We start from the raw sequence: 23,536 nt of genomic DNA, 5'->3' as shown, positions 1-23,536 counted from the left end.
TGAAGTGGTGGTTTGGCAGTTTTGCTTTAGGGTGGTAATGGTGAAAGGTAATGCATCTTTTCTTCTATTGTGTTCAGTCAGAATAATAATCATTACAAGTGCTATCACTGTACACTGTGCTTACAAGTTTATGAAGTAACTTAAGCAAAAGGTTTTGAGGAGGAGCAAAATCAGTTATTTCATTGGGAATTCCACAGGAGAATTATGGGTTGTGTGGCAAAGTATTTCCTTTTGTGAGTTCGGAGACTGCAGACAATCAATTTCACTGGATGATCCTGAATTATGAGAGAATAAAAATTCATCCCCCTAGCATAGTTCTGGTTGCCACATCTTAAAAGGAATGTTGTAGAGCTGGAAAATTGCAGAAGAGGGCAACTGAAATTACTGTGGGCTGGAGCAACACTCCTCTGAGGAACAGTTACAACAATCGGAGCTATTTAGCTTACAAAAAGGGTGGGTAAGGCAAGGAAGGCCTGATTCAGATACATGCATAGTAAAAGACAGAGGAAAGAAATGGTGGTTCAACTATTAAATAAGGATGGCAAAATGATAACAGACAACAAAGAAAAGGCAGAAATGCTCAATTCCAACTTTGGCTCAGTCTTCTCCCAAAAGAGGGTCTATGACCCCCCTGGCAAAGGCGAAGTACAGGCTGAAGGGGCAGGATTGCAGCTTGAGATCGATAGGCATATGGTCAAGGAACACCTAATTACTTTGAATGAGTTCAAATCTCCAGGGCCGGATGAACCGCACCCTAGAGTCATAAACGAACTGGCAGAAGAGCTCTCAGAACCACAGTCTATTCTCTTTGAGAAATCATGGAGGACGGGGGAAGTGCCAGATGACTGGAGGAGGGCTAATGTTGTCCCTATCTTCAAAAAGGGTAAAAAGGAGGAACCTGGGAACTACAGACCAGTCAGTCTGACATCAATCCCTGCGAAAATTCCGGAGCAGATGATAAAGCAATCCATCTGTAAGCACCTTGAAAACAATGCAGTGATTACTCGAAGCCAACATGGATTAGTCAAGAACAAATCCTGCCAAACAGATCTGATCTCATTTTTTGATCAGGTAACTTCCCTTGTGGACTATGGGAATGCTGTGGACATCATATACCTTGACTTCAGCAAAGCTTTCGACAAAGTGCCCCATGATATCCTGATGAGCAAACTAGCTCAAAATTGGCTAGATTAAGCAATGATCCGGTGGATCCACAATTGACTACAGAATCGGACTCAAAGAGTGCTTATCAATGAGATCTTCTCAAACTGGGGAGAGGTAATGAGCGGGGTACTGCAGGGCTCATTCCTGGGCCCAGTGCTCTTCACTGTTTTTATTAATGACTTGGAGGAGGAGGTGCAGGGAATGCTGATCAGATTTGCAGATGACACCAAATTGGGCAGAATAGCTAATACCTTGGAAGACAGAAACAAAATTCAAAGTGATCTGGATAGACTGGAGCGCTGGGCAGAAAAACACAGAATGAAATTTAGTAGGGATAAATGCCAAGTTCTGCACCTAGGAAAAAGAAACCAAATGCACAGTCACAAGATGCAGTATACTTGGCTCAACAACACTATAAGACAGAACGAACTTGGAATTCTTGTCGATCACAAGCTGAATATGAGCCAACCATGTGATGTGGCTGCAAAAAAGGCAAATGCTATTTTGGGCTGCATTAATAGAAACATAGCTTCCAAATCCTGGGAAGTACTAGTTCCCCTCTACTCAGCACTGCTTAGGCCTCATCTGGAGTACTGTATCCAGTTCTGGTCACTGCACTTTAAGAGGGATGCAGACAAGCTGGAGGGGGTTCAGAGGAGGGCAACCAAGATGATTAGGGGACTGGAAACAAAGCCCTATGAAGAGAGACTGAAAGAACTGGGCATGTTTAGCCTTGAGAAGAGAAGACTGAGGGGAGAGATGATAGTGCTTTTCAAGTAATTGAAAGGTTGTCACAGAGAGGAAGGCCAGGATCTCTTGTCGATCATCCCAGAATGCAGGACAAGGAATAATAGGCTCAAGCTACAGGAAGCCAGATTCCAGCTGAACATCAGGAAAAACGTCCTGACTGTGAGAGCAATACGACAATGGAACCAATTACCTAGGGAGGTGGTGGGCTCTCCCACACTGGAGGCAACCAAGATGAGGCTGGACAGCCATCTGTTGGGGATGCTCTGACTTGGATTCCTGCATTGAGCAGGGGGTTGGACTTGATGGCCTTGTAGGACCCTTCCAGCCCTACTATTCTATGATGATATGATTGAAGTTTATAAAACTTTGCATGATGTGGGGAAAGTGGATAGGGAGATATTTTTTCTCCCTTTTTCTCAAACTAGAACTCTAGGTTATTCAATGAAGCTGAATGGTGGGAGATTCAGGATAGAACAAAGGAAGTTCTTCTTCACACGGTGCAATTTGTGGAACTGTGGAATTTGCTTCCACAAGATGTGGTGATGGCCACCAACTTAGATTGCTTTAAAAGGGGATTAGTCAAGTTCATGGAGTATAAGGCTATCAATGGTTGCAGTTCATGAAGGCTGTACATTACCTCCAGTACCAGAGGCAGTATGCTTCTCAGTACCAGTTGCTCAGGAACAACAGGGAAAGACAGCAATTGCACTCATGTCCTGTTTGTGGGCTTCCTTGTGACATTTGGTTGGCCATGATGGGAAACAGGATCCTGACCTGCATAAGCCTTTGGTCTGATCCAATATGGCTCTCCTTATATTTACCTCTAAATATAGCAGCGGGGTGTGGGGGGAGGAGGGCTTTAGCTGTCAAGATGATTGATATCCATTGACAAACCTTTCTCCCCCATGAAAAAGTGATGGAAAGGCCATTTCATACATCTTAGAGGACAACCCTGGGACTCTCAGTATCAGCTAATCCTGGCATTCTGATTAATGTACTTGAATGGTACACAAAAATGCAGTAAACACATTTTTCCTGAATTTACACATTACATTCTAAAGTGTAGATATAAAATTAGGGATGCTGGAGAAATATGTTTTGGGGGGTGGAGTTCGATGAGTTTTCCTAGGCTCGCCCCCCTGGACTTCATTTCAGTTCCTGCTGTGGCACCCGAGTTGATCTACAGCAACTTGGGCCAGCTCGTGGATTTTCCAGGAATTTTGTGCAGGTTGTTTTTGGAAGGTTCTGCAATTTGTGCAGATTTCTGAGTAATCTGCACAAATTAGGGCCGCATTTGTGGAAATTACAGCTGAATGTGTGTAATTTGCTTAAGTTATGGCAGAATATGCATAATTTGGACAAATTTGGCAGTAATTTGTGAAAATTCCTCAGAGATTTGTTCAAATTGCAGAACTTTCAATAATGCACAGATAGGGTCCTGGAGTTTGGGGAACAGCCCTCCGCTTGGCTTGCAGATAGGGATGTCTAAACCCACCCCCATCCGGGTTCTCCAGGTGCCTGCTCAGCCCCTGGACCATGCTGTAGCCCCTCCCATGCTCGACAAGCAGCCCACACTCATCCTGGCAGCCTCATCAAGCTCCATGGTTGCCATTTTTTGAGAAATAAAATGGCGGTTGCAAAATGTGCATATTTGTGTCAGCAAAAATGTGCATTTTGTGAATGCACATATTTCTTTATGTGAAATGCACATTCCTGCAAAAATGCGCATTTTCGTCCATACACAAATGTGTTCATTCGTAAAAATGTGCACTGTTCCATATGCAGATATGTACATTCACAAAATGCGAATTTTCGTGCATATGCAAATATACACATTTTTGCAATCATTTTATTTCTCAGAAAATGGTGACCTCGAAGCTCAATGAGGCTGCCGGGGTGAGTGCAGGCCATTTGCTGAGTGCAGGCAGAGGGCAAGCAGGGGATCAGTGAACAGGGCTCAGGGGTGTGGTCAGGGGTGGTTCTGCTGGATAGCTGGACAGAATCAGGTGCTGGCATCATCCCTATTCACAGACACAAAGCAAGTTTTTGTGTCTGCCAAAAAAGAACTGAAATATCTTAGCCACACAGCTAAATTGAGAAGAGGCCCAGAATTTCAGAGAGTACTCACTGTTACAAATGCATCTCAGCAGTACTGTGATTGATGATTATTATTTTCTTTTTTTGCTAGACTTCAGTGCAAACCTGTGCAGAAGAAGCCTGCTAAAACAATGATCTCTGATTAAAGGAAGTTCTTATTGCAATAACAAATTCAACAGGTCTTTTTTCCTCGCCATGAACAGATCATAATAAGATACAGCGAGCCATTTCTAAGCATCCCTGAAAACTATTGTCTTAACTTAGGACACTCAATAAGGAACACTTGCTATTAAATAGTTCTGGGTCACATAAAGTCATCATTATGGCAGACAAAGTTATTTCTGTTTGACTAAGAGTTTCTAATACTAGAATCCTAATGACTCCATCAAAGACATCATTCCAAGAACTTATAACCCAATTATACCCCAGTTATAATGACCTGCCACAAATGAAACATTATTGGCAGCTCTGAAGCAGCACAAAACCCATGGCTCAAATATTCTTTTCTTAACCCCCCCCCCCCCCCGCACACACAAAACACAACTTTTTGCTTCAGATTTTGCCAGGATCACTGGAGAAAATAATTGCTTTTGTTCAAAGAGGATAAAATAACTTTCCCTTAGATTCCCCTTTAGACCTGGGGAAATCTCTTCTTCCATGCAGCTAATGTACTTCCTTTATCCCTCTACCTCTGCCCATAAGCAATGTCAATGTAGTTAAATGTGTACCAAACCAAATAGGACTTGGTGGAATCAGCGTCTGCCATAGAACGCTTTAAGAAGATAAAGTCAGTCGAAGTGACCCATACAATTTCATGGGCACTTTATGGCATCCTCATAGGGCTATTTTGAAAGCCATTTTGCTCAGAGGTCCCACAATGCTGTACCAGCACTCAATGCTGGTACTGAAGACTAAAGGTTTCATAGACCTTCCGGGATGTGGAAGAGCCAATCCAGTTTGTCGGAAGCAGGCAAGGCTTTGAGCCAACATGCAAGAAGCAATAGCTTTGTGGAACATTGGGGAAAGGCTGTAACTCGGTGGTAGAGCATATGCTTTGCATGCAAAAGGTTGCAAGTTCAATCCCCAGCATCTCCAGGTAGGACTGAGAAAGACTCTTGTCTGAAATCCTGGAGAGCTGCAGCCAGTCAGTGTAGACAATATTGAGCTAGATGGACCAGCTTCCTATGTTGTTTGTCAAGGGTAGATGGGCTGGTGCCTGTCAGATGTTTTGGACTACAACTCCCACCAGCCCAACCAGAAAGGTCAATGATTGGGGATCATTGGGGTTGTAGTCCAGAACATCTGGAAGGCACCAGGATGCCCATCCCTGTTCCATGTTCTATCTTCCTCAGAGATGCTATCTCTTGAGATTTGTTGTTGTTGTTCAGTCGTTCAGTCGTGTCCGACTCTTCGTGACCCCATGGACCATAGCACGCCAGGCCTTCCTGTCCTGCGCTCTCTCCCAGAGTGTGCTCAAGTTCATATTCATTGCATCGGTGATGCTATCTAGCCATCTCATCCTCTGTCGTCCCCTTCTCCTTTTGCCTTCAGTCTTTCCCAGCATCAGGGTCTTTTCCAGAGAGTTTTCTCTTTGCATTAGGTGGCCAAAATATTTGAGCTTCAGCTTCAGGATCTGTCCTTCCAATGAGCACTCAGGGTTGATTTCCTTTAGGATGGACAGATTTGACCTCCTTGCAGTCCAGGGGACTCGTAAGAGTCTTCTCCAGCACCACAGTTCGAAAGCATCAATTCTTCGGTGCTCAGCCTTCCTTACAGTCCAGCTCTCACAGCCATACATTACTACTGGGAAAACCATAGCTTTCATTATACGGACCTTTGTTGGCAAGGTGATGTCTCTGCTTCTTACTATGCTGTCTAGGTTTGCCATAGCTTTCCTCCCAAGGAGCAAGCATCTTTTAATTTCATGGCTACAGTCACCATCTGCGGTGATCTTGGAGCCCAAGAAAATAAAATCTGTCACTGCTTCCATTTCTTCCCCTTCTATATGCCAGGAAGTGATGGGGCCAGATGCCATGATCTTCGTTTTTTTAATGTTGAGTTTCAAACCAGCTTTTGCACTCTCCTCTTTCACCCTCAACAAGGGGCTCTTGAGATCCTCTTCGCTTTCTGCCATTAGGGTGGTATCGTCTGCATATCGGAGGTTGTTGATAATTCTCCCAGCAATCTTAATTCCGACCTGTGATTCATCCAACCCGGCGTTTCTCATGATGTACTCTGCATATAAGTTAAATAAGCAGGGTGACAATATGCAGCCTTGTCGTACTCCTTTCCCAATTTTGAACCACTCGGTTGTTCCATGTCTGGTTCTTACTGTTGCTTCGTGACCCTCGTACAGGTTTCTCAGGAGACAGGTAAGGTGGTCTGGTACTCCCCTCACTTTAAGAATTTGCCACAGTTTGTTGTGATCCACACAATCAAAGGCTTTAGCGTAGTCAATGAAGCACAAATATACATTTTTCTGGAATTCTCTTGCTTTCTCCATGAGCCAGCGAAAGTTGGCGATTTGATCTCTAGTTCCTCTGCCTCTTCGAAACCCAGCTTGTACTTCCGGTAGTTCTTGGTTCGCATACTGCTGAAGCCTAGCTTGTAGGATTTTGAGCATCACCTTGCTGGCATGTGAAATGAGTGCAATTGTGCGGTAGTTTGAACACTCTTTGGCGTTGCCCTTCTTTGGAATTGGAATGTAAACTGACCTTTTCCAGTCTTGCGGCCATTGTTGAGTGTTCCAAATTTGTTGGCACATTCAATGCAGCACTTTAACAGCATCATCTTTTAGGATTTTAAATAGCTCAGCTGGAATACTGTCATCTCCGCTAGCTTTGTTGTTACTAATGCTTCCTAAGGCCCACTTGACTTCACTCTCGAGGATGTCCAGCTCAAGTTCAGTGACCGCACTATCATGGCTATCAGGGACATTCAGATCTTTCCTGTACAGTTCTTCTGTGTATTCTTGCCACCTCTTCTTAATCTCATTTGCTTCTGTTAGGTCCCTGCCTTCTTTGTCCTTTATCATGCCCGTCTTTGCACAAAACGTTCCCTTGAGATCTCCAATTTTCTTGAAGAGATCTCTAGTCTTTCCCATTCTGTTGTTTTCCTCGATTTCTTTGCATTGTTCATTTAAGAAGGCCTTCTTGTCTCTCCTTGCTATTCTCTGGAACTCTGCATTCAGTTGGATATATCTTCCCCTTTCTCCCTTGCTTTTCGCTTCCCTTCTTTCCTCAGCTACTTGTACAGCCTCATCAGACAGACACTTGGCTTTCTTGCATTTCTTTTTCTTTGGGATGGATTTCATTGCTGCCTCCTGAATAATGTTATGGACCTCCATCCATAGTTCCTCAGGCACTCTGTCTATCAGGTCTAATTCCTTAAATCTATTCCTCACCTCCACTGTATATTCAGAAGGGATATGATTTAGGTCATACCTGAATGGTTTAGTGGTTTTCCTGACGTTCTTCAATTTAAGCCGAAATTTTGCAAGAAGCAGCTCATGATCTGAGCCACAGTCAGCTCCAGGTCTTGTTTTTACTGACTGTATAGAGCTTCTCCATCTTTGACTGCAAAGGACATAATCAATCTGATTTCGATATTGACCATCTGGTGATGTCCATGTGTAGAGTCGTCCTTTGTGCTGTTGGAAAAGAGTGTTTGCTATGATCAGCATGTTCTCTTGGCAAAACTCTATTAGCTTTTGTCCTGCTTCATTTTGTACACCAAGGCCATGCCTGCCTGTTATCCCGGTGATTTCTTGATTTCCTACTTTAGCATTCCAATCCCCTATGATGAAGAGGACAACTTTTTTTGGTGTTAGTTCTAGAAGGTGTTGTAGGTCTTCACAGAACCGATCAACCTCAGCTTCTTCGGCATCAGTGGTTGGGGCATAGACTTGAATTACTGTGATGTTGAATGGTTTGCCTTGGATTCGTACTGAGATCATTCTATCATTTTTAAGATTGTACCCCAGTACTGCTTTTCCCATCCTTTTGTTGACTATGAGTGCTACTCCATTTCTTCTAAGGGATTCTTGCCCACAGTAGTAGATATGATGGTCACCTGAATTAAATTCGCCCATGCCTGTCCATTTTAGTTCGCTGATTCCCAAGATGTCAATGTTCAATCTTGCCATCTCATGTTTGACCACCTCCAGCTTACCTTGATTCATTGATCTGACTTTGCAGGTTCCTAAACAATATTGTTCTTTACAGAATCGGATTTTCTTTTCACCACCAGACACATCCACAGCTGAGTGTCCTTTCAGCTTAGGCCCAGCCACTTCACTCTTTCTGGCGCTACTTGGAAATACCCTCTGCTCTTCCCCAGTAGTATATTGGACACCTTCTGACCTGAGGGTCTCATCTTCCGGTGTCATCTCTTTTAGCCTTGTGATACGTTCCATGGGGTTTTCTTGGCAAGAATACTGGAGTGGGTTGCCATTTCCTTCTCCAGTGGACCACATTTTGTCAGAACTCTCTGCCATGACCTGTCCATCTTGGGTGGCCCTGCACGGCATAGCTTATGGCTTCACTGAGTTACGCAAGCCCCTTCGCCACAACAAGGCAGTGAACCATGAAGGGGACTCTTGTGATACCATTAACCAAATGTCCCATCAACACTGCACACATTTCAAGTAGCATTGCTGATTCTCAGTGAATGACTGCGCAGTCTCCTGCACAACAACAATTTGGAGACCCTCTCTAAACACTGTCTCCTGACCTCCAAAGTGATTATTAAATTTTTCCAGGAAATCTGGGACATTAGGTTGATGTTGACAGGCTTTAAATCTTACTTAGAAGCATTGGTCGATTTTGTTGGCCAGGGTTTTCCTGTGGTGAACAAGGAACTACCGACTATAGTCATGGAGGAGGAGAGTTCCATTTCAGAGCTCTCTTTGGACAAATCTTCCTCCTGTTTGCAGGAGATTGCCCCCCTGCTGCCTCATCTGAGTGCCCTTGTCGAGGAGGCAGGCAGGTTGGTTTCTAAAGCAACAAAATACAATTCAGTCAGGGTTTTAAAGAGCAGTCAAAATCCTGGTAATAGGTTCCCCAAGAGGAGGAACCTAAGGAAAACTAAATGTACATTTAACAGAAGATTGGGAGTAGGGGCTGGCAAATTATACAGAGTAAATGTTCGCAAGAGGGCAAAAGGGTTAAAGTTTAACTCACTATTAACAGTACCAGATGACAGTCAGGATGCTGAAATGAAGGACAAGCCAGTGAGGCAGGTCAATCATCGCAAAAGGGAGAAAATACAAATGAACTCCCCAAGCCCATAGTTCAAAATTACTCAGGAATCCAGTACACAGACAGACCCCATTGGCCTAGTTTTGAAACAGGAGCAAACAGGAATCATTACATATGTACAACAGGTGCAATCAATCACATGTCAGAGACCCCCACAATTTGATAGAGCCCAATCCTGTCTGATTTTAATGAGAAGCCATCTAGTCTTCTCAAATTTGGTTCTGCCCAAGGCTTATTCAACTCATAGAAATAAGACAGAAGACTTATTTCTTCTGGCACTGAGGAGCAGGCACTGAGACATTCTGGTCTTAAGGAACTTATTTCCCCGGATATAATAGAAGTAGAATACCTCTCAAGCTCCAGAATTCTGGCCTCATTTGCAGACATACATGCTGTTAATTACATCCTAAAGAGCAGACCAGTGTTGGAGAAGAAGGGGATACTGGTTACCAGATACTTCAGGAATATTGCTAAACCCATCCCAGTTAGGCTCCAAGGGGAAGCCCCTCAAGTAACCTCCGAGGGAAAACAAAGTACATTACCTTCCGGAGATTACCTCAAACAATGCAGCCAAACTAGGGTGGATAACTCTAGGAGCCCAAACAGGCAGCAAGCAGCATTATATAAATTAGTGAGAAATATAATTCCTCAGTCTGCTTCGGCCAACAACCCTGTGGAGCAGGCTGCATTGCATTGCTCACATCTTAGGCACTGCCCTAAATCTATAGGTGCAGGTGAAATTAAGGTCTACTGCACAGAGAAAGAAGCAGACCTGGTGAAGCACTTCCAGGGTTTGACTACCCCTGAACAAGAGGAGCTACTGTTTAACTTGTTCTCTCTTCAGGAACTACTGAATTACCATCAGAATAGAGGGGATAAGTCACAGGGTGAAGTGAACATTCAATCTTCCTTCAAGTTGCATTTGCATGAAGGATTAACTACCTTGGAAAAACTACTACCCCCAGATGAAGCTGCTTTGTTAGCATGGTTTAAGCTTCTGCCACCCAAGGCACAGGAATTATCCATTAGGGGTCTACTTTTTCTGCAAGATTCTTTGTCCTCCCTCATGAGAGATGAGAGGGGTGTTCCCACTTCACCACTGGTGCACTCCTATTCAGGGACAACTCCTCCTTTGGACATTTGCTTTACCCCTCGATCCCCCCAGTCTCTTTAAACTGTTGACCGAGTGGCAGACAGGTTGAAAAAACATACTTAGATTTAAAAGATTCTGTCTTAGAATATTTCTGGATGATCATCCAGATAGTGGATAAAGAGGACATTACATACCTACCAAAGTTTCAGATAATTTTCTTACAAGAAACTTGGGTGGAGGACGTTTCCTGGATACAATTGCAGGGTTACAGGGCATTCTCTAAAGCCGCTGTCAGACGTCCTAAAAGGGGCTGCTGCTGTGGTAGGTTGGCAGTGTTTGTTTCGGTAGAACTATATGGTAGCTGCCGAATGACAGAACCCCAGTTGCATAATACCATCCTAATGTTACATGTTGTCACTGATGGTACCTCCCTTTTCTGTATTAATGCTTATGTTCCACCAGAGAACTCATCACCGTCACCCCAAGTTATTTGGAATCTGCTCTGGGAAATTGTGAGTGCCACTCTGACAACTCCCACATTATTTTGGGAGGTGACCTAAATGTTCGGATAGGAGAAACTAATTCAGAGCTGTTCAAACATTTTGGTCCTATTCTGTCTGGACAGGCATTCTCAAGACAGGAAGTTTAACAGGAATGGTAGTACCTTATTATGCTGTGTTACAAGTGTTTCCTATTCATTTTGAATGGTAGTTTGAAAGATATATCTTCCGGGCATTACACATTCCTTTCTTCTAGGAGAGCCAGTGTAGTAGATTATTTTTTTTATTTCTCCGAATCTAATCCTGGATGTAAGAAGTTTCTCAGTTGACGATCGACCAGAGAGCGACCATCTTCCTATTAAGCTTGTCATTCAATTGCCAGTTAAGCCAACTCAGGAAAAAAGCACATATTCTTTTGAAATGGTGACTGCCGGCCATAGACGGCTCAAATGGTCTGAGTCCATGAGTTCAGTGATAACTGACTTGTTATATAGCCCGACCTTACTGGGACTGAGTGAGGGATGTCAGAGAATTTCACCATGAATCTCGGGGAGGCCGAATGCCAGCGCATTCGGCCTCCCGAAATTGGTGGCGAAACGGTCTGCCCCCCCCCCACCCCCCCAGGACGGGACATACCTTGGGCGAATCCTCCTGGCGGCGGCAGCTCCGGCGGTGGTTCGGCAGCGGCAGCGGCAGTGGTTGGTCTTCCGACTGGCTGCTGCCACCGCCATTTCCAGTAAAAAAAAAAAAAAAAAAAAGTGATAGGCTACGTAAAGATTTACGTAGCCTATCATGGCTAGGTTTTTAAAAAACACCGTGATAGGCTACGTAAATGTTTATGTAGCCTATCACGGCTGAGTAAAAAAACCACAAAAAACCGCGCGTACGCAAATGGCGGCGCCCATGGGCGTTCCTTATTTTGGCACGTCTAGTCTATGTAAACATTTACGTAGACTACAGCGAAAATAAGGGGAACACAAATAGCGTAGTGTCTATGCTATTTGTGTTCCCCTTATTTTCGCCATAGTCTACGTAAATGTTTACGTAGACTAGACGTGCCAAAATAAGGAATGCAAATGGTGGCACCCATGGGCGCCACCATTTGCATACGTGCTTTTTTTTTTTTTTTAGTCAGCTGTGATAGGCTACGTAAACATTTACGTAGCCTATCACGGCTGACTGCAGGGACGCAAACGGCGGCGGCTACGGCCGCCGCCATTTGCGGCCCAGCCAGCCAGGATTTGGGGGTGGAGGGACGGAGCGCCTCCCCCCTGGCCAGAATTTCAGGGGGGAGGGACGGAGCGCCTCCCCCCCACCGTGAATCAAATTTCGTTAAAGGTAAGTGACTTTCGTACATCCCTAGACTGAGTTATCAAATTCTAGCAGGTCATTTGGAGGTCTTGGAGGGTTACCAGCAAATTGCCAAGTACCTAAAATCTTTTCTGGTACAATCTGGTCCCATGCCTGCCCTCCGCCCAGGTAGAACCAGCTGGTATGATAGGGAATGCAGGAACATGAAAAAAGAATTAGCAAGGATTACCTGTAGCTTTAAGCGCTTCAGATCAGAGGAGTGTTATAAGACTTTAATTACAACCCATTCCATCTTATAAGTTTCTAATGAAAAAGAAGAAGGTGGAGTCTATTAGACAAAGATGGATGGAGCTGGGATCGGCGGCGAGACAGAAAGATAATGTCAAATTTTGGAATTTGATCAATTCAGAGCTACACTTTTCCATGCTCAAATTAGAATCTCAGATCCTTGGTTCATTATGGCAACAACATTTTGAAAACATTAATCCTGCTTTGATGGATCTCCCTGACTGGCCACTGGACTCGGAGATCAAACATTTACTCTATAGCCTGGTATCCGGCAAAGCACCTGGGGAAGATATACTCCCCCCAGAATTATTTAAATGCAATCTTGCCTGGTGGGCCCCAGTACTGGTGAAGTTGTTTTCACATATTAATCTAACTGGAATCATCCCTGCCGGGTGGGGGTCCAGCATTATAGTTCCACTGTACAAAAAGGGCGAAAGATCAGACCCTAAGAATTACAGGCCAATTAGCCTTTTGGACATAGTTTCTAAAGTGTACGGAAGATTTCTGTTGAATAAATTGGAAGCATGGGCAGAAGAAAACAACACTTCTGCTGATGAACAAGCGGGTTTTCAGCGGGGGAGGAGCACAATTAACCAATGTTTTGTGCTGTCCCATCTGATTTGTAAAATCTGAATAGGCCTGGAGGGAGACTGTATGTAGCCTTTGTGGACTTTACTTCTGCATTTGATCTAATAGATAGAAACGGTTTATGGGAAAAATGGTCATATACAACAATGGATAAGAGGTTGCTGTTTTTGGTGCAGAAAATCCACTCTCATGCAGATCTGAAAGTTCGTACTGGTCTGTCAGGAGCAATCTCCAGAAAAGTCAACACCAGAAGAGGTGTCAGGGCTGTATACTGGTTCTCTTTTTGTTCAATTTTTATGTGAACAGTTTAGTGGCAAATTTAAGTTCCCTGGATCACTTCCCTCCATCTTTGGGACCCTGAAAGGTACAAATGTTACTTTATGCGGATGATATGGCCCTTCTCTAAACCACTGTAGTCGGTCTAAGGAGACTTTTAAATAAATTTAGTTTGGTCTGCAGACAGGAGAAGTTGGTTATAAATTATTCCAAAACCAAGGTTATGTTTTTTTCTAAAAGGAAACGACTACATACATGGTGCCTGGATGAGCACATAATTGAACAATGTCCTAGCTTCAGATATTTGGGGTGCAATTCTCCTCAGATGGCAGCTGGAAACCCCACATAGAAGCAGTAAAGCTTGCTGCCTGGAGGACTGCTAAAGCAATGGGTGCTTTAGCAGTCCTTTGGGTGGCACAATGGTGGTTCTCTGCTGGGCCCAACCTTCGAAATATATCTAGCTAAAGTGCTTCCCCAACTTCTGTATGGTGTAGAGATATAGGGTCAGGGTCGTGCCCCAGCAGTTGAGACCATTCAGAACAATTTTTTGAGAGAGCTGCTGGCACTTCCACTTCTCCCCTGCTAAGATTGGAAGCTGGAATTATGTCGATCAAAGCAAGAATAGACAAAGCTCTCATCCTTTATGGCAAAAGACTACTGAGCTCCACTGATGGAAACCTGTCAAAACAAAGCTTTCTTGAGCAAATTGATCAGGGTGGTTGGGCCCAGCATTGGCTAGTGCTATCTCAGGCCTATTTTGAGGATCCCCACAATTCCCTATCTTGGATAAGCAGAGTATCAGAGACAGAATCTCTGAAGCAGATTGCCATGAAACTATTCTGGCTAGCCAATGCCTGGCCTTCTCACCATGGTTTTGTCTTTTCAAAAGAGGACAATGTTTACAACAGTATTTCCAGGATTTAACTTTTGTGGCTCTCAGGAAGGCTTTTACAGCCCTTCGTTTTCAAACCATGCCAACTTCTTACTTGGATGGGAAGTACAATGGGATCTCTCTGGCTCAGCGGACCTGTATTGGTGGTTCTGGGGAAGTTAAGGATATAGTACATAATCTTCTGCATTGCCCCTTGTATGAGGAACCCAGGACCTACCTTTGGTGGGATCTGCTGAAAAGTAGAGCTGGCAGATCTCCTGTGGAAATTATCTGTGATCTATTGGCAGACTATAACAAATGTATTACAAGGAGGGTAGCATCTTTTGCAGTAGCAGCTCAAAAAATCCACAGTAACTTTTTAATGACATCTGCTATGAATTGCCAAGGAGATAATTTATTATAACATAAACCAGTATGAGCTTGGCCAGTTTGTTCGTTTGGTATATTTTTGTTATATAAACGATTTTTATTCTCAGCATCAGTTTTTAATGAACTTTTTTAAACATTTGTATGGTTATTTTGTTTTACTGTGGCCCGATCTTAGCATTTTTTTGAAAAATATCTTTCTTATTTTCTATTTCTATTTTTTGTATAGCCCCCTGGATTCTGTTTTTAGGTATTCATTATCTGATGCTTTTGCTTTGGACTTATGTTATATATAACTGTACTTATATTTGTAAAGGCCTTTGTGCTATGGACAAATAATAATAAACAAACAAACAAAACAGTGAATGAAGGCAGAACTTCACATTGCAAGAAATAAGCAGCAGCCTTGCATCAAGTTTTCCACTCCTCGTCCTTCACTGGTAGTGCAAGTTCAGCCCATCTCAGGTGCTGACATCATTATGCTGTGCATTTTCCCACCACCGTTCCACATCATTGGCTTCTGGTGGCAGGGAAATGGTTAGCATAATGTAATATCAAGACATGAGATATGCTGTATTACATAATACAGAAAGGAGGGGCAAGAATTTGTTACAAGGTTTTCATTTGGGCAAGTAAAATTGATTTCTTAGAACTTGTAGTTTTGCTCTTTCTGCCTGCCTGCCTGAATTACTCAGTCCAATTCAGGACTCAGACTGAGTCTTGGAGAAGACATACTTAATAAAGTAGTCCTTTCCTTTGGCAAAAACAACAACAACAACAACAACATTATTTAGTCATTATTATTATCTATTAAAATATTTTAATGCTGCCCTTCATCTTACGATATGAGAATAGGAAAACATGTAATTTAAAAAAGCCCGCAGTGCTATACACTGAAAACAACATCAACTACAACAAAAAAAGCAGAGAAGTAGACAGATCACTTAACCAGATTAATAAACCGAATGAGCCCTTTTCAGATGTTATGTGAACATGTTGGGGTGATGGGGAGAAGAAGAATGGCTCATGCTTGGTCTTTGCATTTTTATTATATGGTTTGAAAGAGCCCCCAGATGTTCAGCTGTAAGCATGGAGGCTCTCTCCATGTGACTTGAAACTTGAAAAAGAATGGTTCCTGATCATGTGTAGACACCCACCTCTGCTTTTTCAGGTTCAGGCTGTGTGTGTACAGCTGAACAAACAGGGGCTCAGTCCTCATTATGAATGTATGGACATCAGGTGTAAACAATCAAGCTTCCCTCTCCATGCATCCATAGAACATGTGGATAGCGCTATTGGGTCAGAATGGCTGGCTGTAAGATACCCAAGTGGGACCAAGGCTAGTGATGCAAAAAAAAAAAAAAAAGTTTCACGAAGGAGGACAGGCGTCTCCCCCTCCTCCTCCTCAAGCTTTCCTTCAGAGACCAAAAAACAGCCCTCCCTAAACTGGTGCCCTCTTGATGTTTTTGACTTCAACTCTGATCAGCCTCTGATCCTTCTGTCCTCCCAAGAGGTCTTGACTCCACAGGTGGGTGCAACATCCATGTAGCAGCCCCAACCAGCATGGGCAACAGTCAGGAATCCTGGGAGCTGCAGCCCAAAACATCTTATGGCAAATCAGGCAATGTTTTCATATTTGTACCACTTTGCCCCTACTTTAAAATCAGGAAATTCAATCATTAGATGCCTCCAAGAGAATTCTGGATTAAAATATGGGATTCCAAAGACTAATGTAACACAACTCAGTTTCTTGGTATGAGAATAATTAAACTTGTATTATTTTTGAGTCTTCCCAGATGGGAAACAGAAGTTCCAGGCAATTAGTAATTGATGATTAGCTCATTTGTACCCTTTACTGATAGAAAGCATCTAGACAGTAGGTGCCAGGTTTCGCACTTGGGCCACCAGGTGGTCAATGCTCATATTAGATTTATAGTGATGGAATTGTAAATATGATAATAAGGAAATTAGGGGGATCATAAAAACAGGAACATGATCAGATCAGATAACAGGAGAGATTGTCTCAGGTCATAAATACAAGAGATGTGTTTTGAGAATACATACCGACAAGACAAGAGAAATAATTATTGTGTAACATGTTATGGCATTCTGGAATGTTTTTATATGTATGTTTTTATGATCATCTATCTTGACAGCAGGTGGTATTGCTTAGTCATAAGTGATCTTAACATAGAAATGCATTCTTAGGAATTTAGCTTAATGAGACATAAACAAATGAAATAAAAATCAGCGAGACATGTTTAAGACCAGGCAAAGATCTAAATAAGATTTTGAACAGCAACACAGAGAGCTGTCCTTCTGGATCAGCTACTGCCAACTTGTTGCCTGTAAACCAGCCTGGCAAGCCTAAAACTAGTGATTGTTACCGCCACAGATCTTGGGGAGGCCGAATGCCAGCGCATTCGGCCCCCTGAAATCAGTGGCGGAACGGCCCGCCATCCCCTGGGACGGGACTTACCTTGGGCGGATCTTCCTGCCGGCGGCGGCTGTGGTGGCGGCGGCAGTGGTTCGGCAGCGGCGGCAGCGGCGTTTCGGCAGCGGCAGCGGCCGGTCTTCTGACCGGCTGCCGCCGCCGCCATTTCCAGGTTAAAAAAAAACAAAAAAAGTGACACGACTAGATTTTAAAAAAACACCATGAAAGGCTACGTACATGTTTACATAGCCTATCATGGCTGACTTAAAAAAAACAAAACAAAAACGCGCATACGCAAATGGCGGCGGCCATGGCCGCTGCCATTTACATACATGCATTTTTTTTTGTTTTTTTAAAATCAGCCGTGATAGGCTACGTAAACATTTACGTAGCCTATCACGGCTGACTGCAGGGACGCAAATGGCGGTGGCTACAGCCGCCGCCATTTGCGTCCCTGCTAGCCAGCGGCCGGATGTCCGGCTGCTGGCGGAGCCGGCCGGCGGTTCCGCAGAATCGCTGCGGAGCACAGCCGGCCAGCCAGGATTCCGGGAGGGTAGGAACGGAGCGCCTCCCCCCCCCGGCAAGGATTCCTGGGGGAGGGACGGAATGCCTCCCCCCCCACCATCAGCATAATCCCCGAAAGGTAAGTGATTTTAGTACATCCCTAAACCTGAACTAAACATAATGATTGAATGTATCAGGTGTTGAAATCTATGTATGCATATGCTTTGTACTTAGTATTGTTATGCTGATATTTTTAGTAAAGGAACAAAAGACATATTGTGCTGTCTCCATGCCCATGTGCCCTGCGTATGGACACTTTTCAGCCAGTTTAACTCAAGCTTCTCTTTAAATCCAACAAACAGTTTTTTATTGAACAGTATCTTTCAGTTAGGGATGGCGCAGACGCCCGACTGGGTCTGGGAGGCTGTTGGGGTCCCCCTACCCACACCCTCAGACCACTCCTGGATGCTTCCTGCACTCACCCGGACCCATCTGCGAGCACCTGCCATTTTACTGAGGTTTTTTTTTTTTTAATGAGAAAGGAGCTAATTAAAAATGTGTATATTTAAATATGTACACATTCGGGCTGGGAAAGCTTGATCTATGCAATATTATGCAATGCCTCTAGTATTGCGGAGATCAAGCTTTCCCAGCCCGAATGTACGCATATTTAAATATGCACATTTTTTATTAGCTCCTTTTTTCATTAAAAAAATTGGCAAAATGGCAGGTGCTCATGTAAAGGGCTGAGGGTGAGTGTGGGTGGCTCACCAAGCTCATGGGGGCTCAAGCGTGAGTCTCGGGGGCTCAAGCAGGGGCAGTGCTTCAGTGGACACCCTCTGATACCAGTCTGGGGTGGGTCTGCACATCCTTACTTTCAATGGAACAATAAAGAACTAATGTAATAATTAATGGTCCACAGGAAATAAGGACGTTGTCACAAATGAGGGTTAGGTCCAGTGGGAAACTATTGGTGGATGCTGGATAGAAGGGGGTGAGGTCTGGTAAAAACAGAGTATTCTCTATCAGGTCTTCGTTCTGAGCCTCATGCTTCTTTGCTGGCTAGACCAAAAGTAAAGAAAGACTCCCGCCCAAAGGAAAGTCTCTACTAGTTCATCTCAGACTGTTAGGATCCAACTATAGCAGGCCTAGCTAGCAGATCCTTGATCTCTCCACCCACAGTATAAACATATACATTTCTTATACTTTAATACAATACAGAGCTGGGAGTAGCATACTCCCCACCTGGAATTCTTTGAATTCCACTATCCCCCTTTTTTATTGACAGAATATAACACTGATATCAACTGATATAAACTTTAGATAAGAAAAGTTACTATGATTAGTCTGTTTTATGCTAGAACTTCTTTGGAAGACACTAGAACTTTGGTGGCTGGCCTTATTAATGGTTTTGGGATACCTTGTTTGGCTGTTGGATGTTCGTATCTCAGTTTTGCAGACCTCTGGGAATGACCTTTGAGATGATTCCCATAGGTCACTCATTACATCGTGCCTCTTTGTCCCTCAGGAGAACGATGTCACCTTTCTGCAAATTGAGTCCAGGGTCCTGCCACTTTGGATGACTTTGTAGTGTTGTCAAGTACTTGTTTCTCCATCTCTTCCAGAAGGTGTTGGATAGTAATTGCATCTGTCTCCACTGCTGCTTGTAGAGGCCTCTGGCATCAAATTGTCCTGGAGGGGCAACTCCTTCTCTTGTTTTTTTCTGTCAGCAAGGTGGGAGGTGTCAAAATCATTGGGTTCTCTGGGTCAGTCGAAATGTGAACCAGCAGCCTAGTATTGATGATAGCTGCTACCTCTATTAGGAGAGTAGTTAAGGTTTTTTCATGGGTGAAGAAATGAGTTCCTGTCAGCATAGAGTCCAGAATTCTGCAAGCAATGCCAATCATTCATTCCCATGAGAGGCACGGGGAGGGTTGAATATCCAAGTGCAGTTCTGAGTGCTCAAAAAGTGACTGAGGGCCGGGTTCAAATTGTCTGCATCTTTGATTCCTAATTCTTGGCAGCCTCCTATGAAGTTGGTGCCACAGTCTGATCTCAGTTGTTTGACTGGGCCTCATATGGAGAGAACCTTTGAAGGGCGTTCATGAAACTTGAAGTGTCCATGGCTTCAATTACTTCCATGTGGATGGCACAAATGCTTAGGTGAAAAGGATGGCCCATCACTTACTGTTGGCTTGCCCACCTCTGGTCTTGCACGCTATCACATTCCATGGTCCAAAAACGTCAATGCCTAAGTAGGTGAAACAAGGTTCAGTACGGAGTTGGTCTGGTGGCAAGTCTGCCATCTTTTATTGTTGGTATTTTCCTCTCAGCCTACAAGACTTGACATAGGACTGGATCACTGTGGTGATGCATCTGTTCGCTTCTATGATCCCCAAACCTGCAGCTCTAATTGCACCTTCTGTGAAGCAATGTCCTTGATGCTGGACACATTCAAGATAATGGCGCACTAACAGCATAGTGACGTGGTGTTGCACTGGTAGGATGATTGGGTTGTGCACTACGGATTCTAGCTTGGCCTGATTCAAATGGACTTCAACTCTTAGTAACCGATCTTCATCAACGAGAGGGCTTAGCTTTAGCAGGGTGCTGTTTTGGGGAATGTTCCTCCCTTCTCTGACGCAACAGATCTCTGTTGGGTAAACTTCTTTTTGGGTACTTCACAAGATTATTTCTCTGCTTGCTGCAGCTTCTCAGGTATCTGTGTTTTAGTGCACTTGTACCAGTGACAGCAAGTGCTAGATGTATTATGTAGGAATCCCGCCCCCCGATTCCTCTGATATCCCTATGGGTAGCCCAGGATTGCCTACATACTGGTAACATATTTTTTTTTAGAGAACCTCTGAACAAGGGCATATGCCACAATCTGAAGGGCACCAGACTGAAGAAGGCTATTTTGAAAGAAAGGAACAGCTACAACAAACAAACAAGCCAGGCCAGGCCAGGCCAGGTCAGCCTCAGCACCACTCCTTGCTCTTTCTTCCCTTGCTTTTTCATTAATCCTATATAATGAAGTCATAGCATGGCCATAGGATAGATCAGTTCCCTGAGAAGTGCAGAGCAGCAAAAATGGGGCATTCCTGGGGGCATGTCAGGGCGGGGAAATTGGAAATGCTGGTACGACACATCCTACGTGTCGTTTGGCTGCCGCTTCCCATGCTCTGAGGTCCCACAGCTAGACAGCCGAAAGCTGAAGCTTGGAGGGGACGATCCCCTCCACGCTTCTCCTGCCCTGCATTGGATAGGTGGTCACCTCTGAGTTTGGAGGCAGCTGCCTATCCCAATAGGATTGTGCCCTTAATATTTTATGATGGATGAGTGTTGGGAAACTGGACATAGCTTTGTAAGCCCATTGGTGGCTGGCAGACTGTTGTACAGTGCAGGATGTTGGCAGGACATTTTGGGTTGCAAGAAAATAGCAACAGGTTTTTTCAGTATCAAGTGAAAGAGTCAGAAAGGTCTAAAGTATTGGTAAAGATTTGGCTAGCCAAAAGCTGATGAACCTGTGACCAGTAGAGAGCAAAAAGTGAAGCTAAGATGGAAATATAATGCTAGACAGATGCGTTTTTAAAGATGCGAGTACACATTTAGGCAAAAAAATCAAGACTCCTTAGGTATCAGGGGTGCCTCTGAGCATAGGCAGTGGCAGAGTAGCTCATATTCCGAAGAGGAACCGCAAAACTTGGGGGAGGAACTTTCCCAGACTCTTCCAGACAGGGAGAGACTCCTCAGGTTTCAATAGTCCAGCTGGACGGAGAGGGCCTGTCTTCACACACCCCTGTGAGAGACAGCAAACAGGGAGAGGTGGGGCTTGGAGAGCCTGAATTCTTAAGACGCCAGGCACAGACGCAGTGCCAAGAGAGATGGCATGGGTGGTGCTTAAGCGATCTGCCCGATTGGCCCGGTGGGAACAGCTACACGTAGAGACCTCACGAGATAGAGGGAGATCCCCCCCCCCCCGCTTAAGTTAGGAAAGCGTGCCTGCCTTTTCTCAAATGGTGGGCAACTTTCAACCTTCGTAGCTTCCCTTTGAACTCCCTGAAGGCATTTCCTGTGTAGACCGTGAGGTACTGACAATTAGCATCTGTATGACCCATTGAAGTAAAAGGATTGAAGAGCTGTGGATAGAAGCCTCTTGTCTGTGTTTTGATTTGGCTATTTGAAGTTCAGTAGGAACAAAAGGGAACCCTGACATTAGGCTTTGTGCATCCTTTCTGGTAGGAGGAAAGCCCTCATGCCCACGAGTTATTAACTTATTTTGGTATTCAGACCTTTAAGTGTGAGTACCAGAGGATAATGCACAGCCAGGCATTGAAGTCATATCTTTGAAATGGATGTAAATGAATTAAAAAGTGTATAGTACAGATGTCAATAATCTCATGCAGACAACCAACAGCAGCAGCAGCAGTAGCAGCTACATATTCACCAATACATAAACAAAGGTTCCTCTCAGAGGTGCTGCAGCATATTTTAAAAGGAGCAACAGCCATAATGGTTGCAGACAAGATGTTTCAGTACCAGGGCCAACAATGTGTGGCCCTCCAGATGTTGTTGGACCGCAACATCCATGCTCCCACACCATTACCTATGCTAGCTAGGGTTGATGAGAACTGCAGTCCAACAACATCTGAAGGACCACGAATTGCCCTGTTTTAGTAGATATGAATATTATTGATTCTCCTGGATTTTTCTGCAAGTAGGGATGTGCGAACCCACCCCCATCTGGGTTCTCCGGGCGCCCGCTGAGCCCCGGCCCCACTTGCAGGTCCCCAGACTGTGCTTTGAGCCCCTCCTGCGCTCGGTAAGCAGCCTGCACTCACCTTGGCAGCCTCCTCAAGCTCTGTGGTCTCCATTTTTTTTAAAAAATGGCGATTGCAAAAATGCACATATTTGCATGTGCGTGAAAATGCACATTTTGCGAATGCGCATATTTGCATATGTGCAAAAATGCACATTTCCGGCATGCACAAATATGCACTCATAAAATGTGCATTTTTGCACATTTGGAAATGTGTGCATTTGCAAAATGAACATTTTCGCACATATGCAAACATGTGTATTTTTACACTCACCATTTTATTTTTCAAAAAATGGTGACCACAGAGCTCGACGAGGCCACCAATGTGAGTGCAGGTCACTTGCCAAGTGGGGGCAGGGACTCAGCGAATGAGGCTCGGGGGTGCAGGTGGGGGGAGGTTCCACTGGATTCCTGGACAGAATCCGACGCCCATGCCATCCCTATCTGTAAGACAGCATTTTGGTTATTCCTCTTCTATCCTCCTCCTAAACTGCTTGAGGCTCTCTGTTCCTCATTTGTCCCCTAAAAAAATTCTGAACCACAATTCCCTTGCCCTCCCCCCAAGTTAGGAGCTGAGAGATTGGTTACTGGGCTGCCAAATATTTTTATCCTATGCTTAATTCTGACTGAAATGTGCTTTCAGATTGTCAGATCAAACAGAAAGGAAGGAAGGAAGGAAGGAAGGAAGGAAGGAAGGAAGGAAGGAAGACTGAAACCCCAAGATACTGGAAGTGCTAAGAGGTTGCATGCTTACATGGTAGGATGCCCTTTCTTCTCTGTCCATTGGACGGGTCACGTACATTCTTCCCGACACAGGGTCAATGTTGAAGACTTCCATAGGTGGCTGGTCAGCTCCAACTCCTGTGATGCTATATCTTATATGGATCTCACTGTCCTTATCTGAACGGATCTGAATAAAACATTAAAGGGAATAATGAGACGGCTTGGAATGCAGGACAGAAGAAAGTGGGGGGAGGTTGTGGTGACATGCACACTCAGAGGCCCTTTTGCTTTCAAGATAAGAGAAAAACAACAGCCTGGTCCTTCAATGATTTTACAGACATGGTGGATTTAGACAGGGGACAACTCAACAAGGCATTCATAAAGGGCCAGTCAGATGTTGGGCTTAGGAATCTTCCCAGCATCTCCAGAAGTATGAGTAACAGTGATGTAGTGGAGCCAGTTTTTGCAGGGAT

General features: G+C 44.3%; 1 protein-coding gene and 1 pseudogene across 1 annotated transcript in view; one reads left to right on the top strand and one right to left on the bottom strand.

Annotated features, from left to right (window-relative positions):
* The window catches only part of CDH4 (cadherin 4), a 1,230,390-nt gene that overhangs the window by 243,630 nt on the left and 963,224 nt on the right, over positions 1 to 23,536 (bottom strand). The window contains exon 5 of the mRNA XM_084854314.1: positions 23,095 to 23,250. Within this exon, the coding sequence (XP_084710440.1) occupies positions 23,095 to 23,250 (156 nt within the window). The remainder of the gene's footprint in view (positions 1 to 23,094; positions 23,251 to 23,536) is intronic.
* On the top strand, positions 8,792 to 11,405 carry LOC146348926 (uncharacterized; annotated as a pseudogene).

Source organism: Heloderma suspectum, chromosome 4 (genome assembly GCF_057233095.1).
Source record: "Heloderma suspectum isolate Gila_16-S chromosome 4, 16-S_ref, whole genome shotgun sequence".
Lineage (NCBI taxonomy): Eukaryota > Metazoa > Chordata > Lepidosauria > Squamata > Helodermatidae > Heloderma > Heloderma suspectum.
This window is presented reverse-complemented; position numbering and strand designations above follow the sequence as displayed.